Source organism: Oryzias melastigma, linkage group LG18, assembly GCF_002922805.2.
Source record: "Oryzias melastigma strain HK-1 linkage group LG18, ASM292280v2, whole genome shotgun sequence".
Classification (NCBI taxonomy): Eukaryota; Metazoa; Chordata; class Actinopteri; order Beloniformes; family Adrianichthyidae; genus Oryzias; species Oryzias melastigma.
This window is the reverse complement of record NC_050529.1, coordinates 9,040,807-9,058,931: the sequence shown is the minus strand read 5'-3', so window position 1 is coordinate 9,058,931 and position 18,125 is coordinate 9,040,807. Positions and strand designations below refer to the sequence as shown.

At 39.7% G+C, this 18,125-nt stretch overlaps 1 protein-coding gene across 1 annotated transcript in view; it reads left to right on the top strand.

Annotated features, from left to right (window-relative positions):
* The window catches only part of LOC112156111 (phospholipid-transporting ATPase ABCA1), a gene marked incomplete in the record, with an annotated part of 201,468 nt that overhangs the window by 150,880 nt on the left and 32,463 nt on the right, over nucleotides 1–18,125 (top strand). The window contains 5 exon segments of the mRNA XM_024288273.2: nucleotides 1,480–1,609; nucleotides 5,042–5,162; nucleotides 11,482–11,544; nucleotides 14,187–14,293; nucleotides 17,997–18,125. Of these exon segments, the coding sequence (XP_024144041.1) occupies nucleotides 1,480–1,609; nucleotides 5,042–5,162; nucleotides 11,482–11,544; nucleotides 14,187–14,293; nucleotides 17,997–18,125 (550 nt within the window).

Sequence of the window (18,125 nt, the reverse complement as noted above, 5' to 3'; positions counted from 1 at the left end):
ATACAGAGAATTATGTGTGGTATAATGCATGTCATTTGTCACGGTTTGCAAAAAAGCATTCACAGCGAGGAAAACACAATGTGGACCACATCATAAGAAGAAAAAAAAAAAGAAATCCTTGTTGCTGTACCAGTGGCTGGAGAAATTAACTCTGCAGTAGTTCCACAAAAGCCCTCTCCCCGAAGAAACACTGATATTACGTTATTCAAAATACTAGCTCTTCAGGCGGAAAAATATTTGACCAGCAGCACGGCTCAATGGAGGCTCTTCTAGCCACGTGAGGGAAATTTATATATATATATAAAAAAGAGGGGAACGGTGTGTGCAGAGGTGGAGCCGGGGGTTGAGGAGGCCATCAAGAGGCGAAGAGGAACATGAAAGTGGAAGGGGGGGAGTCTTATCTGGCGAGAGATGGGGAAGGAAATAGCGGTTTGAGGAATCATTTGCGGCGGTGCCGGAGAGCAGGGAGAGAAAAGCAATCACAACTTAAAAGAGGTAGTGTGGAGAGGGGGCTATTTACCAGAGAATGAGACTGAAAGCGTTTTTTTTTTTTTTTTTTTTCTTGTCTCTTCAGTTGCCCTCCCTCCAGCCCAAAGCTTCTACAGGCTGAGAGAGGAAAGGATCCCAAATTGTTAGCGTGGTGTTCTCTCTGCCTCAGATGAAAGTCACTTAGACAAAAATACTTTTTGACAAGTAAACAATACATTTCACCTATATTTTACTACCTTTAAAAATAAAAAAAAAATGTTCAAAGTGTTAGTTTTCTGGGTTTTTTTTGCATATTTTTTCTTCTGGATTCATAGTTTTATAAACAATTCTTAACCGAGTCGGAAGTCAAAGAATAGTTTACCAAATTAACGTGAATTCAACTAATTCTGAAACAATGGCTGTTCATTAGAACTGGAGTGCCCCTCCCCCCTCATTATCCCAAACAGGAAGTACCCACTAAAATCAAATCAAACTTTATTGACAAAAAAAGCGCTTCTCATATTATTGCAGCTCAAAGTGTTTTTCAATTAAAAACGAAGAAGACACAAGTTAAAATAACACCTCCCTCCCATCCATTTAAACATACTTCCCATGAAACAACGAGTACTTATAAATGTTAAGTTCTAAAAGAATCGTAGCATTGACTTCTATTCTACTTCTCCGACTTGAACCAATCGCTGCTTACTAGCGTTATCTGGTTCCAACATGGCGGCGTCCGTATCATGAAAAAATGTCAGCGAAATTTATTTTATTTTGTCCGAGCCATTTTTTATGGGTGACGTCCAGTTGTCATGTACAGTACATTGTACTGCACAAAAAAAATTACCATTGTAGTGTGAAAGGGGTGAATATGAAATATCGAGATAAAACTTTTTTTATAATTTGAAAAATTTGGTACAACAATTCCAAGTGTTGATGGGGATGATAGACCTTGGACTAATACTGTGTTTCTTTTGTTATTTTTTCTTAAATATCTTTTTACTGTTTTAGGTGAAGATCGCTTCGAAGACCCTCTGAGTTGGAACATGACTGGGAAAAACCTGGTTGCCATGGCCATTCAAGGAGCTGTCATGTTTGCGTTCACCCTTCTGATCCAGTACAAGTTCTTCTACAAACCGAGGTACAAGTGCAGGCTAATTCTGGCCATACTTTCATTAAGGTTCGAAGTGCTTTCCAATCACAAGGCCGTCTATGGACACACATTCACACTCTAATGGCAACAGAGATACAATTCAAGGCACTAACTAGATTGAAGTGACCAACCCTCGTCCTCAAGAGCTCAACCCTGCTCAACCCTTCCAGTTCTCCCTGACCAGCTTGGTTCTGATTAGCTGACTCAAGTTATTCCACATCCTGATTGAGTGAACACACCTGGTTTAGGTTGTCATCATCAAGCAGACAACGGAGAACTGGAAAATGGGCAGAGTTTAGGCTCTTGAGGACCAGGGTGGGCCACTCCTGAACAAGATCAAATTTTGCCCAAAGACACTTTCACATCTGAGCAGACAGAACAAGAGCCAAACCTGCGAACTTCCAATCAAAGCCGTCCCAAAGTAGTTGTTGCCTTGTCCAGAGAAGCAGGTAGCAAGAGATAAGACCTCCTCTAATCTAGCTAGCAAGCTAGAAGCCCAGAAAGTCTGAAGGAGAGGATCCATTTAACGAACCTCTAAAGCTCTATTTTCTTGTTTTTCTCAACTCAGAAGCGTGCATGTTGAATACTTCTATGCCACCTAAACTCTCCGTTATTTCGTAACTTGACCCTTAAGCTACAGTGTTGAAATTCTTTGATCTACCGTGACCCTGAATATACACTGGTGCATCTCCGTTGCATTGCGTAGGGAGTCATAGGAATCAGGGAGATGCATAGTCGGTTAACATTGTCTCCATGGCGTCTCCGGTCCCTACCCACTGGCTCCAGGAGGAGAGATTTGTCATCCACCATCCATCCATCTTCTTCCATTCATCCGGGTTGCAGGGGCAGCAGTCTAAGCAAAGATGCACAGACTTCCCTCTCCCCGGTTACTGGGGACCCCAAGGCGTTCCCAGGCCAGCCTATAGAGACTATGACTATGTCTTCCCCGGGACCTCCACCCAGTGGGACATGCCCCAAATTCCTCCCCAGGGAGGCAACCAGGAGGCATCTGGACCAAATGCACGAACCACCTCTACTGTCTCCTCTCGACGTGGTGGAGAAGCGACTCTACTCAGAGCTCTCTCCGGGTGACCGAGCTTCTCACCCTAAATGTATGGAAGCTCCCAGCCACCCTATGGAGTAAGCTCAATTCAGCCGGTTGTATTCAGGATCTCGTTATTTCAGTCATGACCATAGTCGAGTACTGACCAGTAAATTAAGAGTGGTTTGCCCTGCTCTCTTTTCTAATCTAAAACTTAAGCTGTAAGTTTCCTTGTAAAAATACTTGTTTTGTGTTATAAATTATCTTTTTGTACTTTCAAAATTAAACTGTCCATGGAGGAAAATGACATCAAGTTATCAGCTATGTTAGCGTTTGTAATCATGTGATATAAAATAGTTTCTCATTTTTAAAGTACAACCGAAGTCTTTATTTGGAAATTCACACCTTTCCTATTTTTTTGGCTTATTACAGCAAAATGGACGAGTTGATAGACTGAAATTTAAACTCCTGCGTAACGTTCATGTTGCAGTGGGACGGTTTTTGAAGTGTGAACAATCTTTGTCCTGCTTTTCTTCCGTCGACTCAAATCTCCGACATTCCCACTAGGCGGTTTTGTGTTTTATACTTTTTTTTTTTTTTACTATTGCTCCTGTTCAGGCTTTAGGTAAAACCAACAAAAGTTGAAGCTATAGAGTTCAAACTTAAGGAAAAAAAAACTTACTAGATGGATTTGACAAATGAGAAAAAACATATCACAACAGGTAAAAACAAGATGTGACAACTGACAAACCCAGCAGCTAAATACAGACACGGAGAAGAAACAAGAAGCAGCTGTGATGATAGACAGAGAGCAGGTGTGAACAATTAGCAGAAAACTGAGACTGTAGGGACAGAGCTTCAGGCAGAACCTATCAATACCTAACAGATAGAAAAACACACACTGGACTCGAAAAGCAAACAAGAGAAGAATCCAGACAGTTAGCATGTCTTTACTCCTCAGGACTGTCGCCAAGAAAATATAATGAAACAAAAAATATACCAAACACCTCCAGGAAAGGAACATACGGTAATGTACGCACTATGGAGAACACTGGATTATAAGGTGCAATGAATGGTCAATGAATGGTCGATTGTTGAACTTCTTGAACTAGAAAGCTCCAGACATATCAGGGCTAAACACACATTCTTGAATGCAAATGTACCACTGGACAAGCTGGGAGGGGCTTCTTCTTCTTCTGCTTTTTTGCCATTTATAAGCACGTGTTCACCACGAACAATTGGAAGAGGCTTGCTGCCAAATCTTGACCTAGGCTTTTTCTTTCATAGCTCTATTCTGATATATGAAAGATTTAGTACCATAGAATTATTTTCTCCTCCATGATCAATTTTCAAGTGGTTGGTACTTCCTTGAAACAAAAGGGACGCCATCCATACATCCCTAATAAAATGCATCCTCACCCATGACTGTTGTCATGATAGATTGGCCAAAGTTGCAGGAAAGTTGCGATGAAAATGTGAAGTCTTAAAATGAGCAAAAAATGTCGGGTTTGCTTGAATTTGCACTAGTAGTTGTGATCATTGCAAAACTCTGGAGGGACTGACTTATGTGAAACTTTTAAATCCGAAAGAGCTGCGAGAATTTCCTAGGAGGGAAGCGCAGTTGTAGAACACGCAGCCAGCGAGCCTGCATGGAGAAATGTCATCAGCTCTGCATTTCTAAATGTAGGTACAGGCCGTGACAAATCGATTTTTTTATTTTTCTACAACAATTAACATGTTTATTAATTTGAAGAATCGTTACTAATTAGTCAAAACTGGACTGGTTTAGCTTTTAACGTGGGTCCAACGGGAGCACGTTTTGTATGTATACGATTGTATTACTTACGTAACTACTCGTAAATGCAAGAGTTAGAAATAAAAATCTGTTCAAAATTAAATCCTTACTGTAAAGTTTTAAGAATGTTCATACAAAAAAAGCAAAAAAACAAAACAAAAACCAATTTCCAACTCCACTACATGTTCGCCACATTAGCATCTACAATAATAACCTTTTCGGCCATCTCTGGCTTTGGTTTAAATCTTGTTTGGCACCGACTGCAGTTCCATCTTTTAAGGAGAGAAAAATCACTTTCTTTTTTTCTTAAAACTAAAAATAAAATGATTTCACCAGAGACTTTTGTTCCATTTTCAGTATTTTTGGTCAAAACTCCCAGATTTTCTTCCCTGTGTGTGTTTGGGTGTGTTTTAGTCTAAGATTAAGGTTGCCATGGGAACTAATGCTTGCAGCTTCTGCTATTTAGGAAAATTGCTGAGAAAGTCTCACCCAGCTTAAACTTTGACTGAGATAATTTGCCAAGTTAGTTTATGTTAATTTTAATGAGGGGATGTTCATAAGTGTGTGTGACTCTGTCTGCCAGGCTGGCCTCGCCAAAGATCCGATCGGAGGAGGAGGAGGACGAGGATGTGGCCCGGGAACGCCAGCGGGTGTATGAGGGCAGAGCCGAAAACGACATGCTGAGGATCCGCGACCTCACAAAGGTACGAAGATCTGCATGTGTGTGACGGTCTAAACCACTTACAACAAAACATTTCTTTTAGATTACATTGGAATTTATTTTTACATCTTTAGAGTTGAAAAATCAAAAATTTAAGTAAATTTCAGGCAAATAAATTGTATTTAAATATATATATATATATATATATATATATATATATATATATATATATATGTGTGTGTAATTAAAGAAAATTATGATTAATTATATATGCAAATATATTCAGTGTATTTAAAAATATATATATATTTGTATTGATCGATAGATAGATTCACGGGATCAGGGACCGGAGACATCCATGATTAGGGCTGTATAAATATAATTAATTAATTGATTAGACTTGTTTTAATCTTAATAGATCAATAATTGATTATTGAAAAATATAAATCAAATTAGCACATAAAGCTAAAGTCCGCTAGCTTGATGTTAACGTTTAATGGGATTTCCCATAGGACGGCTAATGCTAACGCTCAGTTGACATAAACATAAATAGTATATAAATATAAGCAAATCATATAGTAGATTATTAATGTATTTCAAAGCAAATGTATATAAATGTGTAAAATCAAAATTGAATTGAAGAATTTTATTTTTTAAATTATTTTCTCATTATAATGGAATCCACTATCTAGTAATAAAAATATGTATATACTATGAGTTACTTATTTAGATTGGGTTAAGTAAAAAATGTTATAATAAAATCTAAAGAAGGCATTTAGGTTGTACTGGATAGCTCCATGATAGATTAAGAATACTATATATACATATTTTATTTAGATTATACAAAGCCAGTCTCACCTAATCTAATCTTAAGCTTTTTTGTTTATAATTTGATAGATTATACAGTTTAATAAAACCTACATTAAATTTATTTAGACCAAGTTAAATTTGATAATATAAACTAGATAAGATATTTTTTCTGTACTGCATCATGTTATGTTAGAGTGTTCTAATCTAATCTAATATAATCTAATCTAATCTCATTAAACTAAGAAACACTTGTAGATGTGGTACAAAAAAGTATATTCCGACCTAAAAGAGTTTTTTTAATTATATTGTTTTGTATTATATCAGAATAATCTAATCTTATCAAGTCTATACTCCTCTAATCTAATCTAATCTAGTTAATTTAATCTAATCTAATCCCTAGTTGATAAAACTAAGAAAAACTACAAAAATATTTTTTAGATGTTTTTTTGTATTATATTGGAATAAAATAGTCTAATCTAATCTAACCTTGAAAAAAATATTTAGATTAAATGAACCAAAATAATAAAAAGACAATAATAGGACAGATAATAATAGAACAGAACAGACATACATTTCTAGACATAATAGACGTAATACAACAAATAAACATAAAAAAAGTTTATTTTAAAAAAGGTAAATTATGGGCTGCATGACAGATGCAGGTTTATTTTCATCTTTTTTTTGTCTCTTAAAGCATTTTAGAGAACCCAAAAAAGAAAAGCAGTGAGCAGGAATTGTGCAATCTTGCATTTGAACAGCGTCTCCCCGAACCCTTCCGTGCAGCAGGAGGATCCCTGTGCTGCAGAGATGCAGGATGAACGCTGCCCTCCATGTGCAGATGTTCCCCTCCCCTGTGGGCAGGGTGACAGCAGGAGGTTGTCACGACGGCAACCTGTTTCTGCAACCTTCCAACGCCGCCAGCTGGATGATCTAAGCGCCGCTTGCTTCTTATTTTTCGCCATCCTTAATCTTTCACTTACCGCTCACTCACACAGTTGCGTTCCGCACTAATTGCCGAGGCGAGCTCTGCCGGGTAACGCAGATCATTTCGCCGGTCGAGGCTGCTGCAGAAGTTTTTAACCACACTTCAATAATAACTTTCCAATGACACAAAGACTGAAGCTTTGGCGGCAACATTCACTAATTGTATTCCTATTACGACTGAGGGTCTGCCTCTGAAAAAAAAAAAAAATTACAGCCACAAATATGTTGTATGACCCACAAGTACTACCGCCCCCCTTTTAACCTGCCCTCACCGACTGACCAATTGCTATATGACCCTCACTCTCCCCCTCTGACTAGCCAGTACTTCACTACAAACTCAATAACTTTTTTTCAAAATGGCGGATTTTCTGTTGGTTTTATCTCCATAGCAACCATTGTATTTTCTGGTCGCCTGGAGATAACGAACAAGTCTATGCAATTTTTAGAAGAATCGGCAAAAGTAAACCTTCACATTTCCTTAGCAATAGAGACTTTTGTTAACCACGCCCACACTCTTAATATGCTCCTATTGTATGTTATATTGATTTGTTCAGCTTAAGCCAGGGATTTAAGGTCATGTTACACAGCCACTACATGTAATGTGTGCATTGGGTTGGTTGAGAAATGCTCAGTTTATCCAAAAATATTACCTTAGTCATGTATTAGAGGTATTACACAATTGTATGTGTTTTTTGTAAGATGTATATACAAATCAGTGCTCCCACCGTGGGTCCTTCGTGTTGGCGGGGTCACCCCTGGCGGGCCCAGGAGTCTATACCAAGTTAAAGTTAAAGTTAAAGTCCCACTATTTGTCACACACCTAGGTGTGTGAAATTTGTTCTCCACATTTGACCCATCCCCTGGGGGAGCGGTGAGCTGCAGTCACAGCCGCGCTCAGTAACCATTTGGTGGTTTAACCCCCCAGTCCAACTCCTTAGTGCTGAGTGCCAAGCAGGGAGGCATTGGGTCCCATTTTTAGAGTCTTTGGTTTGACTCGGCCAGGATTTGAACCCACGACCTTCCAATCTCAGGGCGGACACTCTACCACAACTCCACTGAGCTAGGTAGAGGTCTCCTGCTCTTCTGTCCAGTGGGGTCTATGGTGGGGTGGTGTCTGGCACAGTAATGAATGTGGGTCCCGAGAGGGGACCAGGTACAGCGGGTGGATGCAACTTTGGACACCCGCTGGGCCCTTCTTACTGATATTGCTTCAGCTGTGGCTCCCGCCAGGGGTCCTCCATGTTGGCAGGGGTATCCCCTGGCACACCCAGCAGTCTATACTGAGAAGGGGTCTCCTTCTCCACCTGTCCGGCTCGTCTGGGCAGGGAGTCGGGTCTCTCATAGGGTGATGTCCGGCACAAGATGAAAGGCAGGTCGCAGGAGGGTACCTGGTAAGGTGTGTGCGGATGTGACTCTGGACATGGGGCCGGGGCCCTCTTATGGATCTCCCCAGCTTTGGCTCCCACTGTGGGTCCCCCCTGGCGGGCCTGGCAGTCTATACTGAGAGGGGGGTCTCCTTACTCTGGACATGGCGCCGGCCTCTTCTCACAGATCTACCCAGCAGTCACTTCTGCCAGGGGTCCCCTGTCTTGGTGGGGGTCCTCCTTGGCGGGCTGACTCAGAACTGGTGCGCACCAATAGAATACAACTGCTTAATCAAAACAAAGCATTGTGAGGACCCGCGGTGGGGACAGATGCAGATTTCTGCTCAGTACTCTGAATGTCAAGGTGAAGAAATTCAATAACGCGCGGGTTTACGTGTTCTTTGCGTGTTTATTTCTACTTGTTTTCTGGTTGTAACGTGGCTCATTTATGATTAATCTGTAAAAAAATTCACGTAAACACCACAACTTTTCTCACTTTTTCTGTATATATTGATGTATAATCAATTTTCCTGCAGTATGTGTAAAACGTACGTATTGACTGTGTGGCAATATTCTAGTAATGCAAACTTTACAACCAACATTTTCTCCCAAGTAGCTCCCCAATGATGGTAGAGGGGTTAGCAGGTGAAAGATCGAGTTTATACTCTTCTCGAGTTTATACCACAAGTATTTTATTAATTCAATAAGGAGACCTTTCCTCAAGGTCAAAGGTCAACAAAAGTGGTGGCATCGGTGGAAATCGCTAAAACAATGTTTCTATGCTGGTGGAATATGTGAAAATGTCACATTTTTTTGACGGTTAAAATTCGTTCGATGACATCACTAAGTGTTTCTAAACTTTAAGTACAGATTGGGGGTGAACATTTCACAGAAAGAAGAATTTTGAAAGCCGTCTGGTCCTTGCCGTCCAGGACAGCCGTGGGCCATAAAACCGGCGTGCCCGTTGGCAGGAGGCATCGGGATTCTTCACGCCGTGCCCCCATTGACTCCCACAACAGCTGCGCCCCATCCATTTGGAAAGCAGATAACAAATTGATCAATGAGCGCGCGGCTGCGGCGGCCGTGTGCCGCGGGGCTGAAAGCTGTCATAAATCCAGGCATGCCTCTGGAGCGATTGACAGCTCATCAGTCATGTGTCAGGTTCCCGCTCCTCCCATTCTTTTGCTTTCCCCAAACAGTTTTGCCGTGCGGCCTACCTGCTAACCTGTGTTGGGGTGTAATCAAAGCAGACGTTACAGTAAACAAACAGGAAACCTTCAGGCTAAAACACCTCAAGTCGTCATGTTTGTTTTTATTGTTGGCTCTGAAATTATTTCGTTTTTGCCATTTAATTTAAATTAAAATTAGTCCTAAAAACTGGGGCAGTCATTCCCCCACAAGGGGTTCTTTCAAAGTAAGGGTAAAATCATCAAGAAAACACATTTTTAGGAGGATGTATTTTTCTTTTACAGATAATTTTTTGAACTTCTTAGGTGTGAGGGTGAGGATAGGCTCCAGTAACCCCTGAAAAGGATTCAGCAGGTTCTAAAAACAGAGAGATGGAAGTTTGGTGGTAAAAACTCTTTGAAATTATTACAAGAAGTCATCACTGGATTGGACAAATGTGATGTAATTATGACACAAACAGGGAGATTGCTCCATGACTTTGACAGTAGTGGGGACTCGAGACTATCTACTTGGTAAAACACAGATACATCAAAGATTTAAGTTTGTTAGGTCACATGATGTCACTTTTCCTAGACGAATATTTAACAAAATATTGTTAACTAGTAGCGGCTACACATTTTTAATCTCTTTCTAGTCTTTTTTAGGAGTTTTACCGGATAAATTATTAATAAATTGAATGAATTGACAAAAAATAAATAAATAAATAAACAAAAGTCATACTTAAAGCAAGCAAAAGGTGTTTTCAAAACAACAAAGTCTTACTCTAAAAAAAAGTAGTATTCAAAACTAAAACATTTTATTTAAAGACAAAAAACGCCTTTAAACAAAAAGTCATATTCAAAAAAATGACATCATTCAAAACAAAAAGAGGTATAATTTAAAACAAAAAAAAGTTGAATTTAAACCAAAGAAAACTTATTCAAAACAAAAAATTCTTATTTAATATAAAAATATATATTATTTAAAACAAAGAAAAGTTACTAAAAAAAAGTTGTTTTATTAAAAAAAAATTGTTTTTGAAACCAAGAAAAATTCGTATTTAAAACAAACAAGATCATTTTCAAAACAAAAGTCGTATTGAAAATAAAAAACAATCACGTTCAAAATAAAAATGATTATTTTCAAAATAAAAGTTGTGATCAAAACCAAAAGTTATTTTTAAAACAAAGATAATTTGTCTCTAAAACAAAAAAAAAGTTATTTTCAAACAAAACTCTTAATCAAAGCAACGAAAGTATGTATTTAAAACAAAGAAAATCTCATTCAAAACAAAGAAAATTTGTGTTTAATATGAAGAAAAGTTACATTCATGACAAATGTGATCGTCGAAACAAAGAAAAGTTGAATTTATCGCCAACATAAAGTTGTTTTCCTATTTCCTTTTCAGTGTCCATAACTTTATCTTTAAGCATACGTCTCATTTTGGAAGTCACCATAGTTAGCCGTATTGAACATTAACATTCCTTTAAAAAGTTGAAGTCTCTACCAGGATTTACGTCCTTTACCTCATTTTGTAGATATTCCCTTCTAAATATCGTTATGTTTGTTAATATTTATTAAGGTTTAATCCATAAAAACACAACTACACCCTTAAATGATGATGGACCTTCTAGAATGGGATCAATAAAGTAATTTGGTGTCTATTTATTTAACATTTGAGTTTTAATACGTCAAGCTGAATGTTTGGAAGAATACATAAACGGAAACTTAGAAGAAATCCTCAAAACTGGAGAGTATTGGAGAATATTGCCCAACGACGGGCAGATTATCTCATAAACAACCCAGCAAAATTATAATTTTAACGACTTGAGTTTATCATCCATCTGGCTCTCTTTAAAAGTGGCAACTTATCCGATCAGATTTGTTTCCTCCACTTGCACCATCTCGCCCTTTCCTCCTCCCGTCTATTTCTCCTCCTATCTCTCTCGCCGTCTGCTCCCCCCCCCTACGCTCGCCGGCCTCCCCGCCTTCTCTCTGGATGGTCGGTTGAATCATTTTATTGTCTCGTCACTGCAGGTTTACCCCCGGAAGAGCACCCCGGCCGTGTACAGGCTGTGTGTGGGCGTACCTGCTGCAGAGGTGAGCCAGATGCTGCCAATTTTTTATTTATTTTTTCTTCCAGGGGTAACAGTTGAAACAACACAGAAACAAGTGAATGAGTCGAGAAGACAAGAGGAGCAAAAATGTTCCACAAATGTCAATGTGTGCTCCAAACGCAGCCGACTGCAGAGACATGATTAAGGCTGCCGAGCAGAAGCATGTAAACACGTTTTAGTTTGCTCTCCTTTAATCTGGAAACCAGGGAACAAACTATCCAAAAAGTACGGATTTCACATTCGGCGTGATCGCACACGCTCATCGATGCGCCGTAACGCCGAGGCTGATTGAAGCCTAATCTGTAAAGCCGACAGTCTTCGGCGCTTTGCGGCTTTTTTGGTATCCGTCTCTCCTGCCAGTGTTTACTCGGAGCCCAATGTAAATGCCAGTGGAATATTGTGATTCAGGGCGCTCGGCTGATCACACACTGCATTCCCATGCATTATTTACATCCAGCTTAGCCTTCCTCTGTGCGCTCACAAAGGCAGGTCACAAACCAGCGGGCTTCAATGAGCGACGGGAATCAAATATTGATGGGCGGGAGCAGCGACGGCGGGGTCACATGACCAGCGGGATCTGCAGAGACAACCTCCTGCCTCCTGGAAGTTGTCAAATCAGCAACGCTAGAAAGAAAAACAAAAGGAGGCTGTTTATAGGAGGAGGCCTCTGGGATTTTACAGTATCTAGTTCTCAATGTTGATTTGGTCAACATGTTTTGTTTGTGTGCCAAATATTAGTTGTTTCTCTTAGAGAAAAATGAAAATAATTGTGTAATTAACACCCAACAGGTAAATATTTATGATGTAGTTAATTTTTAAAGCTAAGTACAATGTGTACTGTACTAGCTAAAGGTTAGAGAGATGTATTGTGCTAGCTAAAGGATAGCAAGGTGTACTGTGCTAGCTAAAGGTTAGGTAGGTGTACTGTGCTAGCTAAAGGTTAGCTAGATGTTCTGTGCTAGCTAAGGGTTAGCTAGGTGTACTGTTCTAGATAAAGGATAGCAAGGTCTATTGTGCTAGCTTAAAGTTAGCTAGGTGTACTGTGCTAGCTAAAGTTTAGCAAGGTGTACTGTTCTAGATAAAGGATAGCTAGGTCTATTGTGCTAGCTAAAAGTTACCTAGGTGTACTGTGCCGGCTAAAGGATAGCTAAGTGTACTATGCTAGCTAAAGGTTAGCTAGCTGTACTGTTCTAGCTAAAGGTTAGCTAGGTGTATTGTACTAGCTAAAAGTTATCTAGATATACTGTGCTGGCTAAAGGATAGCTAGGTGTACTGTGCTAGCTAAAGGTTAGCTAGGTATACTTTGGTAGCTAAAGGTTAGTTAGGTGTGCTGTGCTAGCTAAAGGATAGCTCGGTGTACTGTGCTAGCTAAAGGTTAGCTAGCTGTGCTGTGCCAGCTAAAGGTCATGAAATTAATTGCAGCACCACCTATTGACCAACAGTTACGAAGCTCGTTTAGGGCGTTCATTCCCTCAATGGGAACCATTGTCTTAGAAATGGTGGAATTAGGTTCAAGAGTTAAAGAACTAAAGTTATAGGGTAACACAAAAGGTCATTTGGAGGCGGACTCCACTCTTAGCCCAGATTTGAAAAACGCAAAATAAAAAGGGGCAGGCTGAGTGGGAGAGGTGTGGTTTGATCTGTGATTGACAGTGACAGTGAGGTTAGCTAACGTCGTCACTCTGTGCCTTCAATATGGAGAGTGGTGGTACCAGTGATACCAGTTTCTTCACAGAACTTTAACTTTACAATTTTACAACTGATAAGTGTAAAGTAGATGAGACATAGGCGTTTCGTACGACTTATTAACTCCTCACCCTTGTACTATCCTTGGTACCTTAAAGTAGGAGTGGGGTCACCTAGAACCCACTCAATGTCAATGTAAAGGTAGGGTCACGTGGACCCAACAAGGTAGCACAAGAGCTTTTCTGAGGTTTGCGCAAGTAGTAGTCACGTACGGACTCTTTGCACGTCCCACACAGGTTTGTCCATTTTTTTTATCGGTAGACACCTCATATCTAGCTGTAAGGTCAGTTGTTACCAGTGATAGGCGTAAGGACATCGTACGCTAGCATCATCTGTAGGTCATAAGTGTGCTTAATTCCATTAGCCTTATGCATACTTTACAATACACGTACCACACGTGCAACAATCCAGCCAACCTAAGGATAGGCAACTCCAGGTCTCAAGGGCTGCAGTGTCTGCATGATTTCTTGATATCCAAGCCCTACTTATGACTGATTACCTAGTTCAGGGGTGTCCAGACAAGTGGGGTATGCCTGGAGTTGCCTATCCCTTATCCAACCAATTCAAGGCGCATCGTAAGCGCAAGTAGGTCTTGAGCCTCGTTCACGAGGCTCAAGACCTACTTGCGCTTACGATGCATCTTGAATTGGTTGGTCCATGGGTCTGGACAACTCAAAAACCTATAGTGCCCAATTGGTTTTACGTGACAACACATCTAGTTTAGAAGAAGTATGCTTTCTGGGATATCATACTCCAACTGCTTTCAGCTATCAGGCAATAAAAAAGCCAAAGCGAGTGAAAGGTACAATTGTTTTCCAATGAGGCTGTCAACAACAAAACGCTATCTCCCTAACAGATGCTTTCTCTGTTTCCCACAAGTGCTTCGGCTTGCTGGGGATAAACGGAGCTGGGAAAACTACCACGTTCAAGATGCTGACAGGAGACATCCCGGTCTCTAGCGGAGAGGCCTTTCTAAATGGATACAGGTGAGGTGTTAACTCCCACTAGTGCGCCGAGTAACTCATCATAATTTGCCACCCAAGGTAGGTGATCAGATGGGGATTGAGCTGCGGTGTTTCCTTTATAGCAGCACTCTGTTCGCTGTCACACTGCTTTCTGTTTTGCAGCTCCTGCACTCGATCTTTGTTTTTCTTAGCTAGCTGCTCTCCCCATCTCCCTTTGGTGTTCTCGCGTCTCATCTCCTTGATATTCCGGGCAGAGCTGAAGACTCTGCTCTCTCTTGCACATATTCCATTCCTTTTGACTTTCTCACCCTGTACCTGGGCTTGTTTTTTTTTTTCTCTTTTTCATTGCTTCAGTCTTACAAAATCAGCAATACAGAGTGGTTGCACATGGCAGAGGGGGAAAAAAAACATACACTTTGTCTGCAGCACAAAGTAAGCTAGCTGGTTCGTATTTTTAGCAACAAACAACTGTGCTACTTCTGCCTCAGAGTGCGTCTCTCCCAGGCATCACGCGCGAGCCCGGTTGGAGAGCCGCAATTGTCACAGCGGCCGCTTTTAGTTGTTGGTTTTTACATCTGGTAATTGACTTTTGTGTTCAACAAAGAAGGAGAACTCCGCAGAGCGAGGGCCTTACACAGTGCTGTTAATGCTGATTAATGTGGGAGAGAGTGATCAAAGACCAATCCCAGGGACCTTTAGAGAAAAGAGAGAAAAACAGATGTTGCGTGGAGACACCCACTCTTCTGTCTCCATTTCTGTGGTTTTTCTCTTGTTCCTGACGAGAAAAATGACGGGCAGAAGTGAGAGAAGGCATGTTGACTTAAATAGATCCTGTCAATTGTCTCTCTTATCTGTAATTTTGAGCTCCTCAGGAGACGCTGTTGATGTCTGTATTGAACATTTTTTCACCACCTGGTGCTAAAGTCTCTCATATTGTAAGAAATTGCTCCTTGTAGGTGGTTTTCCATTGGCTTTACGTTAGCCAATCACCTAGTTTCCATTGTTCTTGAAACATTAAAGCTAAAAATAACTGTCAAATTAGCTTAAAGATAATCTTTTAATTATGATGATGTCGTTTTCTAGCACCTGAAGAGGGGCGGAACTTTTGGTGTGGAGTAACCCCGCCCCCTTCCCGATATCTTCTGTATACGTGCTCTCCTGCTAGCTTACAGCTTTTATTTCGTTTATGTCGTTTTTATTTAAAATTGTGTCTAGAACATAGTTACTGCAGAGTGGCTGGTGCGGAGTAACCCCACCCCCTTTCCCCTCCCCTTTTTATACACACTTTCCCCCTGGTCTACACAACCACCACCTAGCATTAGCGGAAGCTAATGTACTTCAACCTGCTAAATGTTGGCGAGAAGTGGTAGTAACGTGTGGGGTAAAGATCGGGTTTCTGGTACAGACTTCTAGCTTTAAGCTAACATTAGCTTAATTCATTTAGAAACTAATTCGGTTAGCATTAGCATTTGTTGTAGCTCCAGTAATAGCTTCTATTGCTAGCAAATACATCTCATTTTAGTACATTTCTATAAAATTTCAACACCTCATTAAATGTACAGATATTTTTAGTATTTTTCTACATGTTAATTTCTAGATTGTAAAAAAAAAAACAAATTGCTAGTGTTTCTGTAAACGTCATGCTAATGCTAAACAACAGTTAGCTTTTTTTAAAGTTATGTTTTATTTAATATTTTTTTTAAATTGTGCACAAAATCAACTTTCAAATATCCACTGATGTCAAAGCTGACCTTGTTGATATTTCTGAATTCATATTTTTCTGTTGTTGAAAGTTTCATAAATTATGCAATGTTTCTCAAACACATTACAGAACTGATCCGTTCCTTTTTCATTTTTGCAAAAGTAGAAATTTTGAACTTTTTTTTTTTAGGGAAGAAGAAAAAAGTTCAAAGAGCGCATGGACTTTGGAGTTTTCCCTTTAGATTCTTGTGCGGTCCCACGCTGCATAAGCCTTTAAAGGTGCAAGCCTCACAGGTGCTGATATGCGGATTATATTAAATTGTTTTTAATGCCACCAGAGAAGCTGCCTCCCACTGCTTTTGGTCCTTTTAACCAACTCGATTTCAACTTAAAAAAAAAAAAAAAAAACAGTTACTGTGCAGCTGCCTTTGCAAAATAAAACACATTTGAAATAATTGTTTCCTTTACTTCAAAACAAAGCGTTTTATATTTTTACAGTGGAGCTGCTCTTTGGTATAAGCTGATTCATTGTTTTTTTAATTATTATTAATTTGAAGAACATGACCACCAATTTAAGGGAGCCTTTAATCTAGTAAAAACATAAACTTGGTTATATATTTTTTTATTTTAAGTGTTCCCACTAGTCGTTTATTTTATTTATGCCGTTTTTAGTCAAAATCATGTTGTGTTTTCAGAACATAGCATCTGCAGAGCGGCCGTAGTTCATAAAAAATTTGAGTTGTGGGCGGGATTTTAGTGTGGAGTAGCCCCGCCCCCTTTACCCTCCCTGTTTTTTTTTTACACACACTCCTAGTTTATTAGCGTTGCAACAAAAATGGTTTCCAGCCATTTACTTGAGCGTGAGTGGGCGGAGCTTGAGGCCCACCCAGTAGATTCTTTATGTAACAAATACAACACTTTTTCTTTTTCTTTTTTCTTTTTCTTTTTTGAGTGACTCAAAGTACATTTTAAGCTTTCTTTATGTCCACCATCACTAGAAAAACATCAAAAACACATTCTTAAATCATATTTTTTCATGATTTGTAAAAATAAAAGCCTCCTCCAAGTGATGGACACATAAATAATGTCTAATTTCTTGAAGACCAAACGTGTGATTCCCCCTGGTGCCTCTAGAGCCGTGGTCCCCAAACCCCAGGTCACTCAGTACCGTACTATAGACAGAAAAAAAAACAAATATGCGCTAGCTTAAATTATTTATTATTTTGTTTGGATTATTTTCTGATCCTAAAAGGTAATTTTTTGGAGGAAATTGATGGATTCTGCTCTCAAGATCTGTCTTGGTCATGTGACTTAAAGCAGCTACATAGATTGCTAAGCTAGTAGCCCAAAAAAAAACAATAAAATGTATTTGAAAAGTTTCTTCGGGGAGAAGAAACCGAGAGTTTTCCTCAACAAACAGAATTATCAACACAGTAGCTAATGTGTTTCACATACGCAGATAATAAAGTTGGAGACACATTGATATATTTAGAAAATACCAGTTTTACGATGGTTACACGATTTTATTTTGCTTTATTTATCCGTTACACCTTAAAAGTCAGACATGGGTGAAGCTAGTATGCGGTTTTAGCCTCCACTTTGATGTTAAAGGGAGAATATACATCACAAAGTTCAAACTAGGTACAGTTTACCAACTTTGACCCTGTTTGGACCGGTCCGTGAAAATATTGTCAAATATAAATCGATCTGTGGACTGAAAAAAGTTGGGGATCAATGATCTAAAGGAGGCACCTGATTTCTTTTTTTTTTTTAAAGATTTTTTTTCTTTGGTTTTTGTTGTATTTTTGCACGTGTGTGAACATATTCTGCTTCCATAAACTGTTCTGAAGACGTTTCAAAGACCGAGGAGGCGGGGAGACTTCCCTCCACCATCAGCTGTTTCTCTCGTGAACATTTGTCACTTTCAATCACGTCTCCGTCTAAAACGCTAAGCTTTGACAAACTGTAGCGTAACTCTCAAGTGTGTTGTCATGAATGTTAATCAGTTTGTCTCTTCTCGTAGCATCCGGACACAAATGAGTGATGTTCACCAAAACATGGGCTATTGTCCACAATTCGATGCCATCAATGACCTGCTGACTGGACGGGAGCACCTGGAGCTGTACGCCCGCCTAAGAGGAGTGCCAGAACA